The sequence below is a fragment of the Vipera ursinii genome, assembly GCF_947247035.1.
Source record: "Vipera ursinii genome assembly, chromosome: 12".
NCBI lineage: Eukaryota > Metazoa > Chordata > Lepidosauria > Squamata > Viperidae > Vipera > Vipera ursinii.
The window spans coordinates 1,537,621-1,565,614 of record NC_139525.1 but is presented as its reverse complement, the minus strand read 5'-3'; the positions used below and the strand labels follow the sequence as shown (position 1 = coordinate 1,565,614).

The 27,994-nt window shown below is 45.2% G+C and overlaps 1 protein-coding gene and 1 long non-coding RNA gene across 10 annotated transcripts; one reads left to right on the top strand and one right to left on the bottom strand.

The window, feature by feature from the left end:
- Positions 1-14: 14 nt before the first annotated feature.
- On the bottom strand, positions 15-27,970 carry LOC310645927 (integrator complex subunit 6-like). Of its 4 annotated transcripts, XR_014493613.1 has the most exons (19): positions 27,690-27,970; positions 27,455-27,532; positions 17,652-17,801; positions 17,292-17,381; positions 16,533-16,716; positions 15,662-15,790; positions 15,207-15,370; positions 14,674-14,826; positions 13,472-13,604; positions 10,432-10,526; positions 9,595-9,705; positions 7,274-7,489; positions 7,055-7,178; positions 6,003-6,145; positions 5,340-5,571; positions 3,440-3,829; positions 1,301-1,394; positions 648-1,032; positions 15-220 (listed from the first exon to the last, which is right to left on the bottom strand). XR_014493613.1 is itself a non-coding variant. In XM_083371999.1 (18 exons), the coding sequence occupies exons 1-18, from the start codon at positions 27,798-27,800 to the stop codon at positions 933-935; spliced, it is 2,697 nt and encodes an 898-aa protein (XP_083228125.1). In that variant the 5' UTR covers positions 27,801-27,970; the 3' UTR covers positions 15-932. The 4 variants fall into 4 exon arrangements, 3 of the variants coding, with proteins under 3 accessions (XP_083228125.1, XP_083228126.1, XP_083228127.1); XM_083371999.1 differs by having other exon boundaries at positions 15-1,032; XM_083372000.1 differs by lacking the exon at positions 9,595-9,705 and having other exon boundaries at positions 15-1,032.
- On the top strand, positions 1,410-14,714 carry LOC310645928. 6 transcript variants are annotated; one of them, XR_014493614.1, is made up of 8 exons: positions 3,841-4,031; positions 4,460-4,603; positions 5,485-5,674; positions 8,456-8,654; positions 9,893-10,057; positions 12,697-13,240; positions 14,312-14,523; positions 14,642-14,714. It is a non-coding gene; the product is annotated as an uncharacterized lncRNA (long non-coding RNA). The 6 variants fall into 6 exon arrangements; XR_014493619.1 differs by lacking the exon at positions 14,642-14,714 and adding an exon at positions 9,579-9,615 and having other exon boundaries at positions 14,312-14,634; XR_014493615.1 differs by lacking the exons at positions 3,841-4,031; positions 14,642-14,714 and adding an exon at positions 1,410-1,793 and having other exon boundaries at positions 14,312-14,634.
- Positions 27,971-27,994: the final 24 nt, after the last annotated feature.

The following is a 27,994-nucleotide window of genomic DNA, read 5'->3' as shown; positions in this document are numbered from 1 at the left end:
CTGTCCAAAATAGCTTCTTCTCGTATGAACGTTTAAAAAGTAAAATTCGTGTGGAGGGCGGGGAGGGCAGTTCTTTTTCCTGGCTTTTGTGTCTAAACCCCCAGGTTTCCTTTAAGCGCCTCCAAAGCCAAGTCCACGAGAAGAGTCTCCGTCCTCCTCACCAAGATGAAAGAGAACTGAAGGCTGGACGTGGGGAGCCTCGGACGCGCTTGCAGAACGTCTGCAGACAAAAGAAGAAGAAGAAGAGGAAGACTGAGGTAGGTTGTTTAGTGGCCACCGCAGGAGCCGCAGCCGCCGCCAGCCGGCCAGTCCGTCCGTCCTGGGGCTCTTGGGAGCGTCTCCTCAACCCAGACGAGCGGCGCATTTCCTCTCAATCCAATTAACCCTGCAACCTCGTGCCTGGGTCAGCTAGCCGCTCTCGCGGGAAAGGTTCACCTTCGTGCCCGTAGCGACAAGACGCACTACCACCACGGAGGGCCTTTCCTCCTCCTCCTCCTCCTCCTCCTCTTTCCTTTCCTTTTGTTTTTAGGACAAAGGATCGCTCCGACACAAGCGCAGAGGTAACGGGGGTGCCGTTCGCCCCGGTGGCCTACAGCAGCCCTTTAAAGTGTCTTACAGCAAGGGTTCAAATGAGTAAATCTCATCACCTGCAGGACCAAGGGGCGGCCCCGAGTGTCTTTCTTCGGCCCAGGGGCAGATCAGCCCTCCAAAGGTGGGTGGGGAGGGAGGAAGCCACACCTCCTGCGGCAATTTCCTCCGGTGTCCGGCGAAGGAGGCGCGCAAGCGTAAAAACGTCACCCTTCTTCTGAGACGCCAACAGAAAAGCCGCCCGGCTGGCAGGGCCAGCGGCTGCCGCCTCCTCTTCCATTCCTCCACGGCACAGCAAACTCCATCGCCCGGACCTGTCCGTTCCTCTGGCCGGCATGCTATTATTATCTACTGTTGACATGATTAATTCTGTTGGGAAGGCTGCTGAACTCTATGTCCTCTAGTATTCTTTCTAAGTGCTGAATTAAGACCCGTTTTTTAAACCTAAAAGAAAAAAGGGGGTGGGGGGAGGCCGTTTATTAAGGGTACCACACTCTTCCTCCCCTGTATATCTGGACAGACAGACAGACAGAGCTAAGCGTTTCTATACATAACGTAAACCGACAATGGCCAAGAGCTTTGACCTCTCAGAGAATAGCGGAGGTCCATCTGCCCCTCGGAGCCCGACAGAACGGAGCACATTTTAAATATTCGCAAAATAAGTAAACAAGCCAGGCGGTAAGTAAAGCCTTTCTGTTTCCTTAATACACACCTTGTTGCTTCTTTGATAGCAAATTCAATGAAATATTTTTGAATTTCTACAGGGCCTTGTATTTCTTCTAGGAGAGAGAAGATTTTTTCATAATCTACAATTTCAAAAGACAGAAGGAGGTTAGATTAGGATAGAAGTGGCAGACCATCAGAACTTTTTGTTCCAACTCTGCCACCAGCCAGCTAACCAAAATTCCCACCCAGCCAACGCTTCTCCTTTTCAGTTTCCAGACCTTAAGGATGGCAAGCTACTCCCTCCCTTTCTCCTCCTGTGTCTGCAGTCTGACGACATACACAAACTGCTCCCAGCACTGACCGAAAAGCAGAATAACAAAATGTTTAAAAGAAACCGGACAGGAATCATAACTGAGCTATGACCGATTCCGAAAGACACAGTGGAGGGGATTCACACCAACTGCGTCATGAAGGGTCATCTGTAGCACCACGGTGGCAAACTTCAGAGGCACCTTGAGTTCGACCCCATCTAATCTCAGGTTGATTTAGATTAGATTTACATCACAGAATTGTCTTCTCCTGGTTAGACCCGACTTGGAGTAATTATCCAGTTCTAAGCATCACTATCTATTTACTTAGTGTATGATGAGAATGTGACGAGCAGACGTAAACATATCCACGCAATCTAAGCATCATTGTTCAAGGAGGAGCTAAAATGAAAGAAGCAGCCCCCAACCTTATGGGTGCCAGGGACTGGTTTTGTGGAGGGTGTTTTTTCCATGGACTGGGGGGGGGAGGTTTCTCATGCTGCCTGGATCCCGCACATGCATGGATAAGGCTTCGCTCACTTGCCTGGTTCCTGATGGGCCACAGACCGTCCCACGGATTGGGCAGCCCTGAGTTAAAGGATCTGGAAAAGTCTACCCTACTGAAGAAGAGATGGCTAAGGGGTGACACAAAAACACTCTTCAAATATCTGAAGAAGTATCACACGGAGAGGAATTTAGGACAGAACCTGCGAAATAAAACTACAAGGTGGTTCAGGCTAACCGTTAGCACAAGCTTCAGCCTGTGGGACAGTTGGGTAGACCTGTTGCGTTCTCTTCCTGTGGAGCCCCCCTTTGTTAGCCATGTTCTGGTGGATCCTGTGCTAAGTAAGGGCTGGAACTAGTGGCCTTTCAAATCCCTTCCAACTCTTAGGCTTGTAACGTATCACTCTCCGAGAAGAAGCAGTCTTTCTTCTGTTGGGTTTAATGTCCTTTTCCCCCCCAAGTTCCCCCCAACGGCTTAAAACAGGAACTTGGAAAAAAAAATATATTTTTCCGTTTGACAGGTGTTCAGCATACTGGGTGTTGTGAGGATATTTTGCAATACTTGTAAGATTCTTTATACTCATTCCAGAAAAGGAATTGCTGATGCTAAAAACTGTTTGTCAAGAGGCTCGCCTTGAAGAACCTACAGTTTGCTTTTAGGTGAATGGGTTTATAAGGGGTGCGGACTGGACAACTTAAGAATTTCAGTAATAATGGAGATATATATATAACACTCCCCATGCCCTGCCTGCTGAAGCTAACAGATTTTCTATTCATTGTTTTGAAGGAGTGATGGAGTCTCTTAAGAATAAAAGAGCTAGAAGGGACCTTGGAGGTCTTCTAGTCCAACCCCATGCTTGGGCAGGAGACCCTAAACCATTTCAGACAACTGACTGTCCAAACTCTTGTTAAAAACTTCCAATAATGGAGCACCCACAACTTTTGGAGAAGAGCTGTTCCACTCATTAATTGTTCTGTCAGGAAATTTTTCCTTAGTTCTAGGTTGCTTCTCTCCTTAATTTCCACCCGTTGCTTTTTGTCCTGCCTTCAGGCGCTTTGGAGAATAAATTGATCACCCTCTTCTTTGTGGCAACCCCTGAGAGATGGGAACACTATTATCCTGTCTTCCCTAGTCTTTCTTTTCATTAAACTCGACATACCCAATTCCAGCAACCGTTCTTCCTATGTTTTAGCCTCCAATGTCCCCTAATCATCTTTGTTGCTCTTCTCTGCACTCTTTCCAGAGTCCCAACAACCTTTTTTATAACGTGGCAACCAAAACTGGATGCAATATTCCAAGTGTGGCCTTACCAAAGCATTGTAAGTTCATGCGTGGAATATTGCATCCAATTTTGGTCTTTCCAATCACTTACTTCTCCCGGGTTTCCGAACTTCCTTCATAACCTTGATTTTGATAACTTCGTTGTTCCCTTCAAACATATTGGATGTTATTTTCACTGAATTTGGCACAGTTCCAGAAGCTGGCTCCACGAGTAGTTTTTGGTCTTCGGTGGATATACTGTAGTTTAAAGGGCCCCTGATGAGGGAATTGGCTACAGGTCTATGGTCCAGTCCATCCTCCCCAACACAATTCAGTTCGCCGGTCACAGAGTCCATATCGTTTGGCAGGTCTTCGTCCACCACCGCAGCCGGGGACGGAGGAACAAGATGTACCAAAGGTCCGTCCCCTGGTTTCTCCAGCAGCTGGGTATTCTCGGCTTTCTTTTCACCGTTGCCGTCTTGAACCGTATTGCTGTTTGTATCTGTAAAAGAGAAGTCCTGGAGCTGAGTTTCAAAAGATGGAAGACAGTCAAAGTTCAAGCTACAAAGCTCACAATCACTAACCATACAAGGAATAAAGCTGATGGGATAAACTCTTGAGATGCGTTCTTGAAATGTATAGGAAGCCTTGAATTTGAAACTCATAGCAACACAAAAGTGACAAAATCCCACACTATGGCACAGGTAGTTTTTGACCTACAACGGTTCATTTAGTGAGAGTTTGAAGTTACAGTGCCACTGAAAAAAAAGTGACTTAGGACTGTTTTTCACCCGACCGTTGTAGCATCCCCGTAGTTATGCAATTTATACTTGGATGCTTGATAACTGACTCACATTTATGATGGTTGCGGTGTGCCGGGGTTGCGGTGTGCCGGGGTTATGTGATCCGCTTTTCTGACTTTCTGACAAGCCAATGGGGAAGCCAGATTCATTTAACAACTGTGTTACTAATTTAACAACTGCGGTGATTCAGTTAACAAATGTGGTGAGTGAAGTTGTAAAATGGGGCAAAGTTCACTTGACAAATGTTTCACTTAGCAACATAAAATTAGGGCTCAATTGTGATCGTAACTCAAGGACTACCTGTATTCCCTTTCTTTTAACTGCACCAGAATTTCTGGGGAAAAACAGCAACTGCACAGCAAAGACATCCTCAATGGTGCAGTGGTTAGAATGCAGTACCTCTGCTGACTGCCGGCTGCCAGCAGTTCGATCCTGTCTGACTCAAGGATGACTCAGCCTTCCATCCTTCTGAGGTTGGTAAAATTAGGGCCCAGATTGTTGGGGGGGGGGGGAAGAGGCTGACTCTGTAAACTGTTTAGAGAGGGCTGGAAAGCATTGCTTAATGACAGCTTATTTGCAAAGTTTATTAATCTGGGTGCCAATTTGGAGACACTTAAGCCCCAAGTCAAAAGTTCAAGTATCCAACACCCAGAGAAGCAAATCAAGAAGCCGATCAAGGAAGTAAAATATCCCAAATCAACACAAAACTGGTAGGACAGGCTGTTCTACATATTTGGACGGCACCCTGAAAAGCTGACCCAGGTAAGTCTCTTTCCCTTCCTTTTGTCCTGCAGAGCACACCTGAATTAGTTGAGCCACCCAAAATAAGACCGGGTCTTATATTAATTTTTGCTCCAAAAGACACATTAGGGCTTATCTTCCAGTTAAGGCAAATATATGGGGAAATACGGTACTAAATGTGTCCGTCTGGCTGACAATCTTAACTGGCCCTTATATTATGAGCATCCTGAAAAATCACGCTGGGGCTTATTTTCCAGCTGGAAACATGATATGTACATGTCTCTCTTGTGGAAGTTCCAAGGAGGGGCCAGGGTGCATCTCCCTGCCTCATCAGCACCCTGCAACACCCAGGTCTTCTTCTGTGCAAGGAGGGGAGGGCATAAAGAACAAAGGGTCAAAACTCTTGCATCTGGGCAACTAAGTTTATTTATTTCTTTAGTATTTTGGTGTCTAGAAGCGACTTTATACCTTTATAAGCTGGCGTGGCTTTCGTATTTGGGTTGGATGGGGGCCCGGCAGCCAAGGGAGATCCTTTCCCACCAACGTGGTTAGCCACCACTGGTGGCGACTGCGGCCGTCTCAAGAGCGGGGACATGCTGCGCCTTCTCTTCAGGGATGCCGGTGTGTTGGGCTCTCCTGGACGTTTGACTTTGTTCTGAGGACCGGCGACGAATTCATCCGCCTCGTCGATCATCATTCCCTGAGGAAAAGAACATCATCAGCATCGCCCACAAAGAACAACAGTTAGTGCAGGTTCGAGTCCCACCAGGCTCAAGGTTGACTCAGCCTTCCATCCTTCCGAGGTAGGTAAAAGGGGGACCCAGATTGTTGGGGGCAATAAGCTGACTTTGTAATAATGCCGCTTGGGGGGGGGGCGAAAGCCCTAATAAGCAGGCATATACATAGAATGAAGGCTATTGCTAAGCACATTGGTTTGTGCTTCTTAAGATTGTAAGCCGCCCTGAGTCTTCGGAGAAGGGCGGGATATAAATAGGATTACACAAAAAAAAAAAAAAAAAAGAACGACAGGCTGCATCTCCTGCATCAACTCCCCCAGGTGAGGATGAGAGAAAGGGGATGGAGTTCAGGGTTGGGCCAGTAAGCACAGCCCCCCACCCACCCACCCCCTACCTTTTTATCTTGCTTGAAAGGGTTTCCAAAAGTGTGAAGCCTTTTGGGCTGGTCTGGGTCAATTTCTCGAAGGGGAGAAGGCATCATCTTGAGGTATTCCTGGTAGTTCCCCATCTGTGCTACAGGAACACTGTGAAGGCAATCTGCAAGACAAAAGCCAGGTACCTCGTTTGCCAGAATCCGTATGGCTGCAATAAGAATTTCTCCTTTGGAGAAGAGCTGCATCCAAGAAAACCACGTATTGTTAGCACCTTCAATACCTCTTTCCCAACATGATGCTCCCCAAATGAGGAAGGGCTTTAGTCTCAGTACTGACTTGAGAAGCCTGTGGCAACAGTCACGACACAGTTGCAAACGTCCTAGCCTCCAGCTCCACTATAAGAAGACCTCCTAAGTCAGGAGTCTTCAAACGTAGCCCTTTTATGACTTGTGCCTGGCTGAGGAATTCTGGGAGTTGAAGTCCACAAGTCATAATTAATTTAATTTAATTTAAATTTAAATTTAATTAAGTCATAAAAGGGCCAAGTTTGAAGAGCCCTGCTCCAAGTGGTTAACTCTTCTGCTGTTGAGAAAGTTACATCCGTGGTTTTTTCACTGGGCACTTCCTCCCATTTTTAAAAAGTCTTGGTCCCCAGACGTTGAAAAATGCAGACGGGGGCTCAAAGCCAAGACTACTTCTGCAGCTGACAGGCAGCACCTCGAGTTAGTGAGTGGAAGCTTTCCTTTAAGAGTTGGCTTGATTTACAACTTCCAATATTAAACATTACCTGGGAAACGAGTCCCAAACAAGGGGGAAAAGAATCCTCGTTCTATAATTCAAACTGTACATAACCCACAATGCCACACCTCCAAATTACTCCCAGAAACACGCCTGAGCTCTGAGATAAAGTGCCTCCTTTGCAGGCACGTGGCCTTCCGTGTTCAACCCTTGATCAAGGTCTGGGAAAGACCAAATGAAGGCTACCTGGGCCATCTGGAGGCAGAGGTAAAGCAACCCCCTGCGCTCCAGCCAAGGGATCATCCCACGCCCAACAAACCATGAGAATCCTTACCTTCATCCTGGCCTAGAATAAACTTGTGTGTTTTCAACAGGTTAGTTCTCATCCGGGTCAGTTGGTCTAAAAGGCTGCGACGAGGAATATCGTAAGCATTGCGGTAGGCCTGTGGTTTCAGATCCTGGGTTTGGGCAAAGAACACAATTGGCTTAGTCCTGTTTTACTTCTGAAAAGTCAGGTGGTGTCCGCTCCCTTCAGACCTGGCATCAGACTCACCTTATTCAAGAGCCCTATGTGGAAGCCAGCAAATTCCTTTACGTTCATTTCAGGCAGCCTCAGGGGAGAGTCACCAGAAATCCCTTGAAGCAACTGCTTGAAATCCCTGCTCTGGATGAGGGATAGGCCACTGGAGTGACTCTTCACTTTAATGCCCGTCTCTTGCGGGGGTTTCTTACCCACTGACCCTATTATCCGCTCGGACTCTATTTTTGTCTGCAATGAAAATCACAGCGCCCATTAATGACAGCCCCACAGCCCTGCCAATGTTTGTAGCATAAAGCAAACGCCCGGCACACCGAAAGACAAAGTTTGCCTTCCGAGCATCAGGAGTTTAAATTAAAAACAAAACAAAACCCTGCTTAAAACGAGTCCTCTCAAGGATTCACAGCATTTTGCTAAAACACCAGCACAATCATTTGTCGAGGTTCTGCAAGCTTTCAAATTGAACTATGAGCCTTTTCTTAACATATGGATGACTTAAGACTGCAAAATGGGCGGCAGAAAAGCCAACTGAGAATGTTTTTGCATATAAGGTAAAGGCAGGGGAAATGTAACCACGGCAGACAGATTTCCATTGGGCAGAGCAGGTCCTCAGTGTTCCTTTATAGTCTGTCCCACTCTACAGCCTCTGCTGCAAATAATCGTGTTTGCCACGTGGGCTCTGTGCAGCTTAAAAACTTGCATGCCTGGTTTATATTAGCCCCATAAAGGCTACTGCACTGCAAAGGGATTAAAGGTTTGTGCAGAACGGGCCAACACTTCAAAGAACACAGCAAGCAATTTAGAGCATTGACCTAGAACCTCTGTTGAAGAAAATTCTGGACAGAACAACCTTCTCACCCCAGAAGTCACAGCAACAATTTCACTAGATTCCCCTAAAATACATCCTGGTCTCCTGCCCTTTGGGCTACAGCTCCACTTTAAGCAACTGAACTACAAATCACAGAGCCCTTTGGCCAACGTAAGTGTATGCACTCAAAAGAGAATTTTTATAATTTAGAGAAAGAAAGGGGAGGGGGGGGAGAGAGAAGGCATTATCCTGAACTGGACTTCTAGAGCATTAACTGTTTGGGTTTTGGAAGGACACAGCCATATCTGGCTTCCAAGTATTTTTACAGACTATGTTGGATTTGAGGATTTCTTTCATCACTCATTCTGGCTTTCTCATGTAACTACTAGCAAAGGTCACGGCTATCACAGGACAAACAGCAAAACTTAAGTCTACCCTGCCCAAGAGTTGCTTTCTCAAGCCTTTTGTGATGATGTTACTCCAAGTAATGTGCAGCATTGCATCCCACAGAAAACCAAGGAAACATGTTAACACTCAGCTACTTCAATCTAGCTGCACCACCGAGCTTTTTACCTCCTAAGCTCTACAGTAAGTTGGGACCCTGAAGGCCTTCCTTGAATACCTCAAGATATCTGAGTGGAAGGGGAACGGTTTTGGGGTAATTCTTAACATCATATAGTGGCAGGTAGTAGATTTCTTAACCAATTACTCAAGTTATTCAAAACAGCAAAGAGGAAGATGAGGTTTGTAACAAGCCCATCCCTGCTTTGTGATCATTTGCTTTGACTTGCAACGTTAAGTTTACTCAACGGGAAGATTTTCCCACTCTATGGGAAGATACCTCCATGCCATTCTTTAAAGCAAGGGTCTTCACTGTTGGCAATTTTATGACCTGTGGACTTTAACTCCCAGAATTCCTCAGCTACCATGAGGCTGGCTGAGGAATTCTGGGAGCTGAAGTCCACAAATTGTGAAGTTGCCCAGGTTGGAGACCCCTGCTTTTTAAAGCATTAGGCATCCTTTAGCATTTTCCCCAAACCATGCAACTTTAATTTGTAACTCAATAAAACCCGACGACGTGTACTTCTTAGTATTTCTTACATACTCTAAGAAAGGGATTATTTGACTGAGGAAATTCACTTGCCTCAGTATTGTGATCTGTCTAGTTTGGTTTTGTTTCTTTAAAAAAAACAGTTCCTATGTGGCCTCCAGGTACCAACAGCACAGAACAACTGCTGTTGTTTCAATGCTGACAATGCTAATTATTTACAACCATAGCCCAGCGAGCAATGAACAGCCACACTAAAATTGTTTGTCCTCCTCTATTTCTTGTGCTACGGACCCAACCGCCATCTACTGAAAACAGAGATGCAAACAGGCCATTTATCTATCTGAAATATAATGGAGGGGAATGAGGGGGGGCGGGAGACATTCCTTAGGTGATTTATTTATATAACTCGAGCAACACACACTAAAATAATAATAATAATTAATGTACTTCTAATTTCAAAGGTTTTGTTGATACTACCTGTTGGCTGAGTTTTTTAAGGTAAGAGATAACACTGTAACTAAGTCCACAATCTAAATTATCTGATATCAGATTTGCAGCTCCCATCATCCTTAGCGCTTTCTTTAATGGCTATAAGGAAAACAAAATACACAAGAGTAAGAAGAGAATCAGATCTTTTTTCTTTAAAGAAATTGTTTGTTGTTTGTTTGTTTGTTTTAAAAAAAGAAGTCTCACAGATCAGTACATGTGAAATTAAGGCACAACAGAGTTGGTGCTCCAATATGCCATATTTTATTATTATTATTTTTTTTGGAAGCATGGATTCAAAGTTGTACACTCCAGTCGTTTAAGGCATCTCATGGTGGGTGTCTGGGCTACGGAACCAGCCTGGCACCCCCACCAGTTACAGCGTAGAAGCTGGAGGCCCTGATTGCCGGGATGATGCAAGTCCACAATGAGGCATCTTGCCCAAGCTATCCAGGTAATTTCCATATTGCCCATCTAGTTAATCAGCGTCCCTCCCACCTCTGGCTCTGCCAGGTGCAGCGTTAAATGCTACCATCCCTTGCTTATACGACTAACAGTAATAGCCCAGAGATCTGAAGTTAAGGGACCCAGCAAGGCCGAAGGGGAGAAGGAGGGGGGGAAGGGCTGAAAAAATAAACCCCCCAAATCCAATAAGCTAGGCAACAATTCCAAAACGTTTTAAGGAGGGAGTACAAAATTGCAAGCATTAAGAACTTCAGAATCCTGGCATGCAAGCCACTTTACTCAGAAGACATGCGAAAAGATGTTCTCCTGAGGAACATCCGCCAGCAGTTCATTTGGGCCCATAAAAAGGACAAAACTACATACCACTAAGTAGTAGGGCGGCATGGTTTTTATGTAGCTGTCCAATGCCTGTCGCCACTTCAGATTTGGCTTAAGTTTGTGAAACTTGAAAAGGTCATCTGCAAAGAGGAGAAACAATGCAAGTTACACACTGGGCATCAACGGAGGTCAAAGTAACAACTATTTCCTGCTCCATGAGATTATCCCTCAAGAACCGAGATCCAAAGGGATGCGAGTTTCCAAGATCAAATCCCATGTTGGAACTGACAAGATTATTTTTTGCTTCAGAGAGACATAGAATGCTATTATATGCCACAACTCCATCCGGGGTTACCACATAAAAGTAACACATCTTAAGACAGACAATTTGGCCTAGGTGTGAAGTCACTGGAGCAGGAACAGGACAACCTGAGCTCTAATCCTGCCTTAGGCAGAAGACAAGTAGATAAACCTTGCACCATCACTCACTCTCAGCTCTAGGAAAAAGGGGGTGACAAACTACTTTCAAAAATTTCAGAAGTGGTTGGATGTGTCCAGTAGTCGTGTCTGACAAAGGCAAGGGGAGAAAAAAAAAAAGAGAAATTGTGTTACTTAGTTCAAGACCTCTGAGGTAGGCCTGGGCCTGCTTCGAAAACAGTTCAGAAACAGCGCTTGAAAACAGGCTGAAACCCAGCACTTCTTCACAGCAAGCTTCAAATTTCAGTCTGAAATTAGTTTTCAGAGCATGCCACACAGCCTCACACTGAAGCCAGGGTCTTCCTCAGCTTTCGGTGCAATCACAACAAGAAGCTGAAACGAAGGGGTGGGGGTGGGGGGAACTCCATAAACTGCAGCAACGCTGATTGTTTTAAAATAGGTAACTAAGCAACTCTTACTCAACTTTCCTGATAGAAAAAGGGACCTCAAACAAGCCATCAGGAACGTATTATCTTTGGGAGACACAATCGGTCGGAAATTCTTCTTAGAAAATACAAGAGTTACTTCACAAAGCCGATCATCTGCACCCAACTAGCTATCACTCAGGCAAGAAGCCTCCACCTCGTGCAATCTACAGCCTTCAACCAAGAACTGGGAAGGACAACTTAGAGGACAGCCTTTGTTTTTACATCTCCATTTAGTATCTCTGCCAATCGGGACAGCAGATATTCTCAATTTTTTAATGTAGCAAATTAACAATTCACAAAAAAAGTGGCAAGAAGCAAACAAAATCTGAGGAGCGGCCAGATCAAGTCTATGTAGTTGGAAGCCAATACAGATAAAACATATATAATTATATATATATAATTAGAAAAAAATATTACAGAAGAATAGCAAGGAGTTCCTGTTTTCTTTTACCTATAGGAACAGAGCAAGGTCTGAAGCAACAGGAAATCTCAAGTAAAATTGTATCCCCCAAAAAGGAGGGGGGAATAGAATCTTCTTATTTACCAGCAGTTCTCTCTCCGAAGCTGCTCTTTCAAAATATACCCCAATACACAATTTAGGGCACAAGAATAAGCAGAAAGTGTTTCTGAAAGGGGAAAGCCAAAATATACTAATCAACAATCCATCTAAATTTTCGTTCCAAGGAAACAAAAGATAAAAAGGTTTAGGAAAATACTCAGTACTTAATCAGTAAGTAATTCAGTGTGCTTCTGGATATATTCCTCAACTGAGGCAAGACGTAGCACAAGGCATATACACTTCCATTCCCCTGTTTGCAAAATTACCCAACCACACAGCAAACATCTTGGCTGTGAGTCATGCAGCCTGGAATCTCCACCCTGCTGTTTTAACGTTTAGTCAGCTGGACTGAAAAATAAAAGACCTAAAACCAAATGTGTGAAGTGAGGTACAGATGCTGAAAAATAAATCAGCCTTACATTTGTTTTCGGTTGTGAAAACAAGTGGTTGGCAGAGAAAGGAAAAGGCAGAGCTATCGAACTTGTCAAACGCAACCGAGAGGGTCTAACTAGGTCTCTTGTCAAGTTCACTTACAAGGCAGGAAAATCCGTGCACTTCTGAACTGCAAGGCCAGGGTTAGAAACGGGACAGGAAAAGGACCGTTACTGGCCTACACAATGAGCCAGGAGTCAGAGTTAAGGGACAAAGCTGAAATTGGGCTCAGTGACAAGGAGGAAAGCGGAACTGGACAGGCCACACAGCCCTAGGTGTTTCCTTCCACAGCATTCACAAGTCAGAAACTAATTTCATTTCTCTAAGCAACGGCTAACAAAACGGGATCTGCCGTGAGCTCAGCTGATACCTGAAAAAGGACTTGCATTCTAAATTTGGGGACAATTTCCACAGGTGAAATACTCCACAATCCGTGTGAGTGATCATCCTCACCATCCTCACCATCATCGTGGCAACTCTGAAGAAGAGGCTATCTGCTTTATACTGGGAGGAAGGACGCCTGGGCATCTAGAGGCCATCCAGGGACATTCACGCCTGAGCTCAGGTTAAAGCAAAACTGGCCCTACCCAGACATTCTGCTTTAGGAACCAAAAACTGTAACGCAGCAAGGCAGGGCAACCTGGGTTTGCTTCCGACTGAAAAGTCGGGATCCAGGCTAAAATAAATCTTGTGAAATAAATCCACCCAGAGATAAGGTGCTTATTTCTTGCAAAAGAAGGGAACAGCAAGCTTGATTTTTCTTTTCTTTTTTTCTTATTTTTTTGGTCCCCCAATCTTATAAACCCTTGGAAGTTCTGAGCCCAAGTTCTCAAACGGAAACAAAACACAGGGCTATATACATGCTGCTGCAAGAAATGGAGACACCACAGCCTGAAAGAGGGAAAAGAATGGAGGTTGAACCTTACTCCAATTAAGGAAGAAGCTACGAGTCTAGGAGGTGAGCAGCATCAAACATGCACTGGCAGCAGGTGGCTCTCCTCCTCTGCTGCAGAGAAAAAAAGGGAGAGGGGGGGTGTAAAAAGCCTCTTCTCCCCACGTAGCAGTTTGCAACACTTGGCTCCCATCCCGTTTAAGAAAACGGCTGGCAAACATACAGCACGGACAGATACAGACAGACAGGACGACCTTCCTACAATCCGGGCAGGGGGCCGGGCAAGGCAGTGCTTACCGAGCAGAGGGAGCAGAACCGGGTAGTTGTAAGGCATCACATAGAGATTGACACAGGTCAGGCTGGTGCTGGCCTTTAAATAACCAAAGGGGTGTCCGAGCTCGCTGTATTTTGCGCTGCTGCTCACAAATACCTAGGGAGGAAGAGAAGGGGAAGGGAAGAAATTAGATACACCGGGTGGAACAGAGCGTCATGGTTCACTTAAAAAATAAGCTGGAAAAGAATCCGGGTGTCTCTCTTAAAAAGTCGTCTCTTAAAAAAAAAATCTGATTTTTTTTCTAGTGAACTGGTAGCAAGCTTTCCCAGCACAGTGCATGACACGTGTGCTAAACTACAACTCCCAAAACACCCACTCAACGTGGCCACTGATAGCAACGAGTATTGTGCTCCTCTGCTGCCAAAAAGGATCAGATTGGGGAAAGACATGATATATATTAGAACAAAAGTAGGCTGGAGAGTTTGTTTCTCAATCTCTCTTATTTAACTTGCTACCAAAGCATCACTTCATCATGCTAAGATTAGGGCCCCGTGGAGCTTTCTAATCATAGTTAGGCTACAATCTCTTTTATAATATAACCTGGCAAAGAATTCTCACGTTGCCAGTTGTCATTCATACTAACATGAAAGACAAATATGGCTTTTCCTGAATTCTGGATCCCAAAGGAGGTCTTAATCATTTCTTTTTGCTCTTTTAAACTACGTTTCTGGAGTTATATTACAGTGACTGAACGGGAAGAGGAGAAGCTGCAGAAGAGTCCCAGGACCAGGTAAAAGACAGGGGAGTGAAAGGGGGAAAAAGGGAGATAAAAAACATTCTCTCCTCCCCCGCAACTGCTATAGGTAGAAAAATGAAGTTTCCTGCCAATCCGCTAGCATCCTTACCACTCAGCAGCAAGCAATTCCGTGCAATTACCTGTGAAATGGATTATCACAAGAAGCGTGCCAGCTGGGCCTGTGAAATTTCACTCTACCATCTGCCTGCTCAGAATAGCATGGTTGGTCTGAATGAAAGCAGCTAGAGCATGCTCTCTCCTTCAAAGACTTCAATTAGAGTAAGAGTAATGAGGATTGAACTGGGGTCCCTTGGTGGGTTAACCAAGGGCTGCCCAGCAAAGGACCAGACTAATGGGATTGGTTTGGCTATTTCCAAACCTTTTCAAATCTGTACAGTTAAGCGTCTGGAATACAGATCAGGCAAGTACCTGCCAGCAGACATGAGACAACTTCCGTTCCAAGATGTATTGCGTTAAAGGCGACGGTTCAAGTTCGTACTTGTCAAATGGCAGTTTATCAATCACCATGGGTTCACAATCCACACAGGAGAATCTCACCACCGGATGAGCTGTGCGAGGGGGCTGGAAAGGACGTAACAGCGGAGTCAGAAGTGCTGCAGAAGGTTAAGTCCCAGCCCATTCCAAAAAGTACTTATTGCTAACATTCTTAGCTTCATTCAATATATTCAGAGGTTATTCCAGATTTTTTTTTACAAAGTTCCTAACAAACCCCTATGAACAATTATAAAATAAAACAGCTCTGATGCTCCTTAGTGTTTTTAGTATGTTCAAGGTCCTACACAGGGGATGTTTAACTATTTGAAAGACAGGAGATGGAATGGAGCTGAGAGACAGGACAACTCTAAAGATCCTTTCAGGCGAGGTTAGAACCTGTACTAAGAATACCTCCATTAGGATGCTGTCTCAACTACAGGGCACAGAATTCTTAGTATCTTACATACCAGCGTAGGAGAATTCTGATCAGGCCAAAAAGATTCAGGAATTGGCCAGTGGCCAACTGGCACGCCCGTTTTAGGGTTTGGACGCACGTAGATGAGTTTATGACAGCTGTGCCATGGTTGAGAACCGAAGGAATTGACAGGCCTTGTGGCATCAACCAGTCCATCTAAAATCCAAGGAAAAACAGTACAGTAAGAAACATACAACATGAATAAGCTCTTCAGCACAATCAGATTTCTCTACACTGGGACATTGCAACAAAATAGGGATTATAAATATTAGCGCAACTTCAGTTTAATATACGGGAATGGGAGAGCATCCGTCCAAACCTAATTTGTATCATTTGTGTCACTTCAAAGTATTAGGGGTTTAATGGCCATATCCCTGTTTGAAGTCAGCAAAGATCCTTCAACCAAGGTCTTTTAAGCTAAGGGTCTACACAAAGCTTTAACTGTACCTTCCCCAATGTGAGGAGGATCTGGTCCTGATTTTTCAAAATTAATGACCACACCACTCTGAACCTTCTGAGCAAGGGATTCTAAGCATTGGTTCAACATGCGCTGTGTCCGAACACAATACGAGCGCCCTGGAACAGAAAACAGGGGAAAAGGCAGGTTTTAATTCAGGCAAGTTGGGAGAAACATGTTGCAGACTTAAGAACTGCAGGAATGGGGAAGCTGCACAATTTCGTTTAAAGGTACTGAGAAAAAAAACTGAACTTGGAACTCTTTCAGAATTAAAGCCGAGGGTAAATTTTATTGCCACCTGATCCCATTCTGGAAAAAGTTCTATCTGGAAAAGGGAAAGGTGGCAAGGGAGTACAATGCGCCCTTGTTGACAGTATGCAGAGGTGGTTTTCAATTCAATAAGAAACGTTTCTAAGTGGCTCTCCCTAATCGTATCTCAAAAGAAAAGTGCTTCTACAGCTGGAAGGCAGTTTTATACAAAGAGTCTTGAATGTTCACAATGCTTCTTCTTGAAAAACCAAAGACAACATCAGTACTGTATTAACAACAGGGACCTTTGGATCAATCCAATCTTTATATTTCTCCCACAGCTTGTTACAGTGAAGTTTGACAAGCCTTTCAAAAGGGCTTCAAAGTTTACTAGAAGATTAGAAACCTATAAAATCTTCTTCATAAACTCAACAAGGACTTTTGCTTTGGAGCTGCTGTACTAATGTTCCCCAAAAGCCAGGGCAGACTCTGGGGAGAGAAAAGCCAAGGCGTGACTCACAAGAGAGATCCATTCTAATCAACTAAAGTTCAACCTTGTCTGCCCTGGCTAGAATCTCACACAATTTCCAAAATCCTGCGAAAGCTGGCTACCTCCAGTGACTTCACACATCTGTGTGATGGCAGACTCATCTGTGGGAACGCTTCCTAGCTGCTCCGGTTCCACTGAAGGGGCTCCGGGCAAGCGCAGCACAAGGGCAAACAGTCGTTGATCCCAGCGAAACGGTTCTTTGGTTAGCTCGCTACCAGGCAGGGGAGAATTCAGAGGAAGATGGAGCTAGAAAGAAGAAGAGGAACATTTTAGCTAAGAGTCTACTAGGACTCAACAAGCAAAGGTGACCAAAATCAGTTTCCTGCTGAGCAAGGCCCACTGAACAGAGTGGTTTCCAGTACTGGCTGCTCTGGTGCGACTACCAGAGGCTTCCCTGCAGACTCGGCCAGAGATGAAACACTCAAGCAAGATTTCTCTTTGCAGAGACGTCACGCTTATTGTGCGCAAAGTTTACGGCACAAGCCTAACATCTCCCCAGGTATGGCTGGGAGACTCCTGCTTGAGAAACGGAACCCAGGCAGAGCAGACAATATTCGGCTAAAAGAAACAAGGTCTGATTCTCTGGCAGATTCCAACATTCTTATTTTCTCACTGAGTAGCTTATCTTACAGGTTTGTAACAGCCTGTCACATCTTTTGAGGATCACAGAAAAAGAGGACTACGTGAACAAAACAAACAAGCCTGCATTTTTAATAAAATATTTGGCTTCTTTATAAGAGAACATGAGCACAGGAGAGCGTTAACATTTTAACAGCAAATGTGCCACCTTCAGAGCAGAGCAATTTAGTAGCGTATCTTACCTCCTCTTGAACACCAGAAGTATTTGTCAGCTTGTTTCCATCTGTGATGGTAATTAAAATTGACGGCTCCAAAAAAAATGGATTCCTCCCCTACAGAAGGGAACAAAATGCCCAAATTAACACCTTAAAAGAGTCCAATCAATTGAAATTAACCCAAGAAGAGTCCTCACTGAGTTTTTGTTTCTGGCTAGGAGGGGGAGGGAAAGATTTCAGCCTCCCTGGACAGGGCAAGTGGACTTCCCCACGGAGCCCCTAGAATTGATTTTAAGCACACAGGAACTACTCTGGTCCGTTTCACGGAGGAGCTCTAAAACTTCTTCAGACGATGAAGCGAGGGAATTCAAGGCCAGCATCCATTACCTGCCCGTAGTTGTCTATTCCAGAGACTAATCTGTTGAGGTTCAGCAGGTCAAACGATGATCGAAGCGCCTGCCCAAGGGTGGTCAATCCTGACGCTTGCAGGTTTTTCAGTTCATTCATGAAAGTGGCATGGTTTTCCTTCCATCCAGCCTAAAGAACGAGCAAAGGCCACATTTACTTTGTGACTGCCAAGAAAAAGGGCTTCAAAACAAGTCATTATTGTTTACCGAATAGGAAAGTGTGCAGGGAACAATTCACGCAGGTAAGCATCGAATGAGCTCAGCCACTTTGCTGCAAAGGCAGCCCGGTCCACCCTACTTTTCTGCCATTTCAATGGTTGGCAGCAGCTGCAGCAACATCTTTCAGATCTCATTCCAGTAGGTTTAATTTAAGTGAATGGCTACAGAGAGCCTTTGAATCAACACTAATCTATTAGAACTATTACATTTGAATTGCCAAACGTCACTGGGCAGGGAACATCCGCCAAGTAAACAGTCCTAGAATATTTTCACCCCTGGAAAAAACAGTACTAGAACAGAGGAACTGTCCCGGGTTTTTTTTTTTCCCCTGTGGCAAAATAAAGCAAGGCAGCCAGTAACCTCAGAATCACTACGCATTCTTTCACTCTCCGGTGAAAAAGTTCTATCGACATCACACAATTTCCTCCTGAGCCTCTGCCAGGTTCAGCACGTAAAAGGGTTTTTTGTACGCAGATATCCACCGGATGGAGGATTCTTTTTTTAAATTCCAGAGCTAAGTTAGTTGTCAAATAGCTATGAGGTGTAACTGCAAACCCACTGTCTCCAAGAAGCATGTCTTCTCAGCATGCCAATCATGAAACTGTTTTAAGCTTTTCTGTTCTCAACTTGCAAAGAAGCTTGAAGTTGCTGTAACGTTTGCTGGAAGGTCGAAACATTACAAAAGATCGGGGACAAGCTTTTAGTTGCTGCTCTGACCTCATCCTTCCACACCCTACAAACCAGTCTTTCCTTCAACTGCAGCTCTGTTTAAGATGCAGAAATCGTAACTGAGGGGCGTGCCTTAAAGCTTTGCAATTCCCTGCCACCCTACTGTAGTACCCAATTTTAATCTTACAAGTTAGGTCTTTGGGCCTAAAACATTTTCCCAATAAAACTCCTGATAAAGGATCCGCTAAGTGAGTAGCAAAATATCCCCAATACGAAGGCAGCTATTAGTGGCTCAAGAAAAACTTAATTCACTAACCAAAAGCCACCCAAATAAACGCACTGATATATAAACATCAACTTTAAAATTCAGCAGCTTAATAAACCGTTACTCTCTCGAAAGATTGTTTTGGTTTAAATACTAATCAAGTTAATACACTATTAGTACTAATCAAGTGAGTATACTATTATGGGTAGCAGCTTAAGACAAAAATGTGTACAATTTCAAGAGTGGGTAATGTACTGCAAAACATTGATGAAATTAACATAGTTTGCATTTTTAAACCACTGTTAACGTTTTAGTGTAAGTCCCACCCAGCTAAGGAACAACCCCTACCCAACTTTAGCTGATCTTGAAATGCCAAGTCAGACACAGTTAGCACTTTCCTTGAGGACCACATAAGACCCAAGAGCTGAAAAGTAGCTCTTGAGATCAACTCCATCTCTAAAATGGTGATACAAAATTACTGCATTTTTCCCCCATGGAACAAGTGTGGCAAACTGACGGCCACTTTTGTGAGAACTATGGAGATATGAAGTGGTGAGATTCAGGTGTTGGCTCAAATTTATACGAACACATCTCAGTATATATATTTGCAGCTATTAAAAATCCGAGTAACCACAGTCTCTTTACTTGCAATATTCTAAATACATTACCTACGTCCAGATATCTGACACCAAGTACACCATATTATACCAGGGAGGTTACTTGATGCCACACAACCTCGACAGAGGCTGGAAAGGTGATAGGAACACAGGACTTCTAGAGAACCAACTTCCCTTTCTCCCTCCTTCCTAGAGCACTGGAGAGAAGTGACAAATAACCTGCAAAATAATCAAAACCTGCAAAATGTTCTCTCAAAGATTCGGCCTGAACAGATAAAAATTGAATGAATAAATGTATTTGCTGAGCCGTGAACGTATGAAAACAGGATATACTGTAGACCACTCCTGATCCAAGTTTTGGGGTCCAGTGAAAAGAAGGGCCAGGAGGGGACGTGATAGGAGCGTTACTTGAGGGGCTGCCACAGAGAGGAGGGGTTCAGCTTATTTTCCAGAGCACCAGAAGGCAAGACAAGAAGCAACGGATGGAAGCTAATCAAGGACAGAAGCAACCTAAAAATAAGCAGAAGTTTCCTGACAGTTTGAACAAGTAACCAGTAGAACGTCTTGCCTCCAGAGGTTGTGGGTGCTCCATCACTGGAGGCTTTTAAGAAGAGACCAGACAGCCATTTGCCTGGAATGGTCTAGGGTCTGCTGCTTGAGAAGCAGATTAGAAGACCTCCAAGGTCCCTTTCAACTCCATTGTTCTGTTATTCAACGCTAGCTATTTGTCTTTTGTTAGAATCTGTTCCTAACAAACTATAATTCACCCTTTTAAGTAGAAAAACAGCCCTCTAAATCCACTGCTGCAGCCTGACGAGAACGTCTGCTAGAAGCTGGAGCCCTGCAAATGAAGAGGGATCAGGAGTCCCTTCCATCAGAGAAAAATAACCACAGAGGTGTGCCTAAAGAATGGCAGACGGAAAAACAAAGGGGGGGCTGGCATCATTAAGTTGGCAAATTGCCAGAAAAGGTTCTCTCTCTCTTCCCCCCCCACCCTTTTTATCCCAGAGGGCATTTGTGGGGCCTTCTGAAGATTAGGTTTTTATTAGGCCTCAATGTTCCGAGCAGCTGTAGCTCTCTAGACCTGGAGCGTCAAACCTTGGTCACTTTGAGAACTGTGGACTTCAACTCCCAGAATTCCCCACGCATGGCTGGCTGGGGAACTCTGGGAGCTGAGGTCCACAAGTCTTAAATGTGACCAAGGCTGGACACTCCTGCCCTAGACTAACCAGCACTCAGCAATCAAGCACCAAAACAAAACCCAACCCCATTGCCAGGGGCAAATTTTTACCCAATGGCTGTTGGTACACGGCACCCTTTGAAAACTTGCAACGCCGAGTTTTGCAACCTCTCATTAAAAACGCCACACCCCAATGGAGAGACAGACACGCCGTGGCAGCTGAGTTGAGGAACAATGCAAGCCTTCCACATCATACTTCCAAAGGGCAGAGAGGGCAGAGCAGAAGGACCTGCTGAAGAGGCAAAGGGGAGGTGTTGCCTCTCTGCAAACAGATTAAGATGAACAAAAGATTTAACCCAAGGTAGTCCCTGCCAGCTGGAAAGATTCTACCATGAATCGTGGACAGGAAATTCCGTCTTCTGCTCACATTTTTAACAGTCAAGTGTGGCCAGGCTGAATCAAAAACAACGCTTTAAATAATTTAAATATTTAAACTGGACCGTTTCATCTATTTGCAATCTTCCTCTGCGGGTCTTCTCTACAAGTCATCCTTGACTTACAACCACCTGAAGTTAAAACAAAGTAACTTGAAACTGTTGCGGCATCCCCAGGGTCACGTGATCAACATTCGGATACTTGGCAACTGACTCATCTTTATGACAGTCGCAGCGTCCCAGTGTCCAGTGATCCCCTTTTGCAACCTTCTGACAAGCAAAGTCAGTGGGCAAGCTAGATTCATTTTATAAGGCAAAACTCATTTAACTGTCTCACTTAGCAACAGAAATGTTGGGGCTTAATTGTGTTCGTAAGCTGAGGATTACCTCCACCTGCTAGGAATGGTCAGAGAATGATGGGCTGCAACAATCGGTGTGGTTTCTGCTCTTAATGTCCAACCCTAAAGGCCTCTATTTAGTAAGTTAGTCCTGATAACATTTTTCTTCACTTCTGGACTAAAGCATTCTGCTGAATTTCCTTCCCTCCTCCTTGTCCAAAATCAGTGATTTGGGAACAACTACTAGAATGAGTATACGTGTCTCAGGATAATGCTGCAGGTTCCAATCTGGGCCAGTCACTGGGACCAGAGGTTTGTCTTCCGAGCTTTTGGACGCATGGTCTGAAAATGGGGTCCATGGTGACCAGCCCAGATTAGACGCTGCAGAACTGCTAGAAGACAAGACAGTGTATCCCAAAGAACCCGTCTGGGCCAGAAGAGCTGCTGCTCCATGCCGCCTTTGCCCTGGTTCTGTTTCCTGGTACCCAGGAAGTTGTTCTCAGAACTTATTAGGGCAAGAGCAACCGAGAAAATTGCACTTGTGATGGAAGGTTTAACGGTCCCCGCAGGCTGCAAACCCCAGAAAATCCCAACACACGTGGCGATGAGGTTGAGAAGAAAAAGGGCTAGCATTATTTTTTTTAAAAAAGGCACAGGCAAAGACAGAAGACCATATTCCTAATACCTAAACATAATTTTTCTGCTCTACAGGAAACCAATATTTAGTACCGTCCTAGGTGAGATTTAATCTTCTCAAGTAGCAATAAATGTATGTGCATTAAATTCTTAAGGCAGGCAAAACTGGGCTTTCAGAAAGCCAATGTACAGAAAAGTAATATATACAGTTCTCAAACCAATACTGCAGTGTCTTAAGAGGGGGATGAGCTGCAGAATATTAGCCTTTTCAGTACCTCCCCACACACACACATACCCTGCTTCAGATTTGACAAGATATTTAAAATGTATTCTATCAAGTTAATTTATTTTTATCTTATTGCACCAATTCTAAAGTTGCCCTACTTTTATTTTTAGAACTGCCCCGGCCATGTGTTATAAAGGTGCAAGGGATACTGAAATTAACATGTTCTGGTTTGAGTGACCAGAGATGACTAAATTGGTCTCTGCAGACTTAAGAAATGCCTCTCCAAACACATTTTTCAAAATTAACTCCGTGATGTGAACTTACTACTGAACTATCACTGATTCCATCAAGGGAGTCAACATGCAATTCCATATCCGAGGTCAGCACATTCCCAAGTTTTAACAATGGCTCGCAACTCACTATTTCTGATGCCACCGCCTTTGCAAGGACAAAGGGATGTATTTTTGAGGAGTTATGAAACTCTCCAAATTAAGTCATGCGTGACAGACTTTGTGTTCCTCGAGAAAGAAAACACCGATTCGCCATGAAGGGTTAAAGATATTAAATTCCATTTTCAGCTGCCACTTACATCAAGAGTGTCTTACTCCATTTTGAGGCATAAATGTGTTCAGCTTTGGAAAAAGAAACAGGAAGTGTCATCCTGACCAAAGAGTCGAGAGAACTTTCCGATGACAAGATCCGGAGACATGCCAGAACAAGTCTTGCCAGCAGCCAGCTCTTTAGAGCGGCAGCAGCAGCCACAGATGACGTAGAAAGATCCAGAACCAAACCAATTCAGAGCACCACACACACGAGTTTGCATTGACACAATTACATGCAGCTGAATGCAGATGTCTCCACTGTTAACCTTTGCAAAGGCCTTCAGTTGGGTTTCTGGGGATCGGCCACTTTCACCAACTGTGTGGTTTCTTCCACGGCCCCCTCTATTTCTCTGCCAGGAACTGCTAAGGCTCATCTGTAGACCTGCTTCATCCCCATTTTAAAAGTTTCATCCAACTTTTAAAATTCTGAAGCAGTCCACCAGAAGCACAATGTTCCAAAGGGAGGGGGGGAAGAGAGAGCTTCAACTAGAGAGAAGTTTAAAGACATGGACTAATTTTTCATCCAATCTGGAGAGAGCTACAAAAGGATACTTTTGGCAGAAGGACTACTCAGAAATACTTTTTTTTTCCTGTAGGCATTTTAAAATTCTATCTAACTCTTACAGAGATGTAAAACCACTCAGGGAAACCAATGCAGCCCTGCAATATTGAACTTCGATTGCTGGGCCATTCCAAATTTTGGTACAGATTAGTCTTTTTGGCACAAGCATAGTGAATTCAAGAAAATAGATACGAAGTCAGGGAGAGATGCTTTTCTGCTTTCCAAATGCTTATGACACAGGATTGCCCAACAGTTCTAAATATCTAAATAGCCTTCAAAATACAAGGTGCTCCATTTCTATTGGAAATGCAAAGACAAAATTCGTGCATTAAAAACATTAAGAGAAAAATTTACGAACCATGTTGAGAATTATTATCTCAACCCACCAATATATAGGATGAGTCAATGAGATTGACTCGACTATAGATCGGTTTGGGGGATTTCTTAGAAGACGAACTCAATGGCGCTTTCTGAGAGTTCAACGACAAATTAAGACTGATGCGTGGACTGCTATGAATGGAGAGCCTTCCTGTGTCCCACAGGCCAAAGATCATCACAAGTTAAACAAACGAGGTTTGTCTACAATGTTTCCCATAACTCTGCCATCAGCCATCAATTACACTCCTTTCTAAGGATCACTGGTCTTTATAGACTGTCCAGTGTAGCTAAATATTTTCTCTTACTTGGGAAATGTGGGTATTATGAAAAAGCTGTCCTAGAAATACTTGAAGTTATCCCTCTCTTACAGATTGGCTTTGGAGTTATCCTTCTTAGAGATTAGCTATCGGTACAACAATAAATTTGCACTCTCAGTTGATTGCTAAGTAGCTGAGGCAGCAATTGCCAAAACTTTGAAGGGCAGCCTAAAAACTTATGGAGAATGGTTGCAGATTGCATGCCTATTGGCTACCTACATTGCCAACCACAAATAAAGCATCTGATAAAGAGTATTTATAGCTGTGGGGGCCTTGGTGGTCTCTGAGCTTGGTTATTTTCTTGCAAACATTTCCTTACCCAACGTGGTAACATCATCAGTGCTAGCCTTTACATCTTCTGGTTCACTTCTTTCAATAATGTGGCTGCAGGATCACAATATTTAATTTAGCAGCTAATTATGATTTTGTTTGTATATTGTGTTCATGTTTGGCATTTTCCTTCTAGTTCCACCACCAACAGCACCAGAGACAGGATTGGCACCCCAATCTGGGACAAAAGTGCCATTTCAGTATACTTGGCCTGCTGGGAGATCGCTAGCAACCTCAATTTAGTAAGAATTGGTGCAAAGAAAACTTAGAGGACTGTTGAAGAACATGGGCAAGAAAGAGAAGTGTGGCTGAGGTCTTTTCAGTGTTTTAAGGGAGCTGATTGTACTTTTTAAGTGTATCTTGTTTCCAGGAAAAGTAGAAACGCATCCCTTGGTTTCCTCAGATCAACTTCAGCCATGGGCTCAGTAGGTGGCTCTGAGCAACCCACTTTTTCTGACTCTCAATCCTCCTTGAAAGATGAAGAACGGCTGTAAAAATAACAACGCAAACAACAGTGAAAACTTCTGAAAACTACAAATATATATACCGTTTTCAGAGTGGCAAGAGTCCCTTTGACTAATTCCAGTCTTATGTTTTGCTGACAAGATAAATACATCATTTTTGAAGAACGCTTAAGAAATCAAGAACTCTCAGAATGTATTTCAAAGAGAGCTACTGAAACGGGCAATTATTCTTGGATACATTTTCAATATGTTTGTGTTAAGGAAATAACAAACAGATGCACAACTGTAACTGAAATTGTAACAGTAGGCAATCCTAGTTGTTTGAAGCAAGCCTTAAGGATACAGAGAAAATTGTTTTTTCTGGAGGCAAAGTGAAAAAAGGCAAAAGACATAATCGTCTCTCCTCAGTGATGTCAGTCAAAAATGTCAACTAATTTTTTTACCATTCCCCGATCAGTTCACAGTAGAAAAGCAAGTGGAACATGCTTCTGCATATCGTTCCAAGAATTAAGGATAAATTGTCAGTTCAGGTTGCGTTTTCTCTTATTGCATAAGTCCAGAGTGCTAAGATTTTGTAAATGCTACCCAGCAATTGTTTTATTTTGGTTCTTTTGAGAATGTGGCCAACGGGCAGCATTGCAGCACCCAAGATCCATTTTTATCAGAACTCTTATTGCAACACTAGCAATTTTAAGCTTTGTAAAAATGAGCTCTAAACAGGGAATTCTTTTCTCAGAAAGAGAAAGCAAACGTCAGTTGATCTTCAATCAAGGAAACCGAAAGAAATTCACAATACTTAAGACTGAAGTATGATGAGAACAATTTCTATTTATGCAGATCGAGGCGGGATTAGCAACAAGGAAATTGGAAATTGGGAGGAGCAGAAACTGAAGAACTTTCCCAGAAACAAACCTGAAGCCTTTATGGCCCAGACAAAAGGGTGACAGATGCAGAGGGGGGAAGGAAACCGCTCTGGGTCTCCTCCTTCCCTCTATTAATGAATCAGCTGGCTGTCAGAGGAGATGGAGAAGGCCACATGCCCAAAATGCAGTTACTCTCTGGAAGTGAAGGATGTGGAAAGGAATTTAATCAGGAGCTCCTTTTAAGCATGATGGGAGACAGATTATTGTTTGTACAGGTGCTTGATTGCCATGTAAAGGTGAAACAGGCCCCCTCTCAGACTAATATCTACTATTGATTTAAAATGTAATTTAAAAGTCATCCTTATTCAGCTCAGAATTTAGGAAGGTGGAAGAGAGGGGAAGGGCAGAACTCAAGGCAAAAACTATAGTATCAAGAAACTGTACCCTCAACCAAGTCGCACAGAAGCCAGATTATGCTTCCAAGCATCTGTAGGGAGTCTTATTAAAAGTGCGCTTTTATGATAAAAGTGTTGCTGTTCGCCAAGCACACAATAAAAGACCACCTTACGGGAAAAACAGATCAGAGAAATTTTGGACTTTTTATCTGCAAGTCAAGCTTTCCCCATCTGAAGCCCTGCAGTCTTAACTCACAGCGAGGAGGAGATGCTTGAGGGGAACAGATTAAGAGCCTGTGTTTTGTATGAATACAGCATGGACTCCATGCAGATATGTGAGGGAATAGATTTCTTTGGACTAGTGCAGGGGTAGGCAACCTTGGCTCTTTTATGACTCATGGATTTCAACTCCCAGAATTCCTCAGCCAGCTGGCTCAGGAATTCTGGGAGTTGAAGTCCACGAGTCATAAAAGAGCAGAGGTTGCCTACCCCTGGTCTAGTGGTTAGGGCACAAGGGTAGAAGGCAGGAGATGGTGAATTCTACCCCCCCTTAAGTGCGAAAGCCAGCTGGGTGACTCTGAGCCAATCATCGGCGAGTTCTACTCCTGCCTGAGCCATGAAAGACGGCTGGTGGACTTTGGCAGCCCGACCCACCTCGCAGGGTTGTTGTGGTGGGGAGAACAGGAGACAGTGCACTGGATGTGTTTGCCGCCTTGAGTTATTTATAAAAATAAAGATGGGATAAAAATAAACGCCTGGGGCAAAGACCACGGAAGAAAGGGAAGAGTTTTCCCGACGAACCGGGGTGCTCCTCTTCCTGGGGTGGCTGCGATTATTATCGTTATCGTTATTTAGAGGGACTCTAGCCCAAAGGACCGAGCAGCCCCCGCCCCCGGGGGTCCCTTCAGAGAGACCCCCCCCGCCAGGCCCCCCCCCCCGGCCAGGCCCCTTCGGCCGGAGGTCACCGCGCCGCGCGCCTCTCCCTGGCACGGGGGTCGTGTGAACGGCTCCGCCTGGGCCAACGATCGGGGCGGGAGGGGGGCGAGGGAGGAGGCGGAGGGCCGCCGCGTGGTGTGGGGCGTCCGGCCGGCTCTCCGCCTCCTCCATCTCAGCAGCGCCCTCAGCCGCTCGCTCGCCGCCGCCGCCGCCGCCGCCATACAAAAGCAAAATGTCCGCCGCCATCTTCGCAGGCTGCGCCCCGGGGCCGCCTCGCCGCCCCCCCCGCGGAGGGAGGGAGGGAGGGAGGGAGGGGGAGGGGGCTGCCCCTCCTCTCCCCTCCCCCGCTTACCTTGATGCAAAACGGCGCCTCGTCGAAGGTGACCAGCATGTACCTGTCGCCGCGGCTGGCCGGGTCGCGGGCCCGCAGCTGCGGAGAGAGAGAGAGGGGGGGAGGGGAGAGCGTGAGCGGGGGTTGGGGCGACACGCGTGCTGGGCCGGTGTACGTGTGAACGTGTTTGGAGAGACACGTCAGGCCCGCCGGGGAGGGGGAAGGAGGGAGGGAGGGAGGCGGGCGCGGGCCCCACCTTCATGAAGAGCTCGACGGCGCCCTTGGCCACGTCCAGGTAGCTGGTGCCCAGATACGCCCGCTGGTTCATGGAGGCGGACGTGTCTATGAGGAAAAGGAGGATCGGCATGGTCCGGGCGAGCCCCGCGGCGACGGCCCCGGCGGCGGAGGGGCAGCCGCCTCGCCTCCTCCTCCTCCTCCTCCGCGATCCCCCACCGGCTGCGCCGCGCCCGCTCCCGCTCCGCCCGCCCGCCCCGCCGCCGCCGCCGCCGCCGCCGCTGCTGCTCCGCCTGGGCGACCCTCCGCTCCGGCCGCCGGGAGTCT

What these genes read in the sequence shown, in the direction of transcription:
- LOC310645927 (XM_083371999.1), bottom strand. Translation starts at nt 27,800, where the DNA reads ATGCCGATCCTCCTTTTCCTCATAGACACGTCCGCCTCCATGAACCAG. An exon ending in CTTCTGGTGTTCAAGAGGAG is followed by an intron (nt 16,717 to 17,291) that starts GTAAGATACGCT and finishes TCTTCTTTCTAG; the next exon opens with CTCCATCTTCCTCTGAATTC. An exon ending in GCTATCAAAGAAGCAACAAG is followed by an intron (nt 1,033 to 1,300) that starts GTGTGTATTAAG and finishes TTTTTCTTTTAG; the next exon opens with GTTTAAAAAACGGGTCTTAA.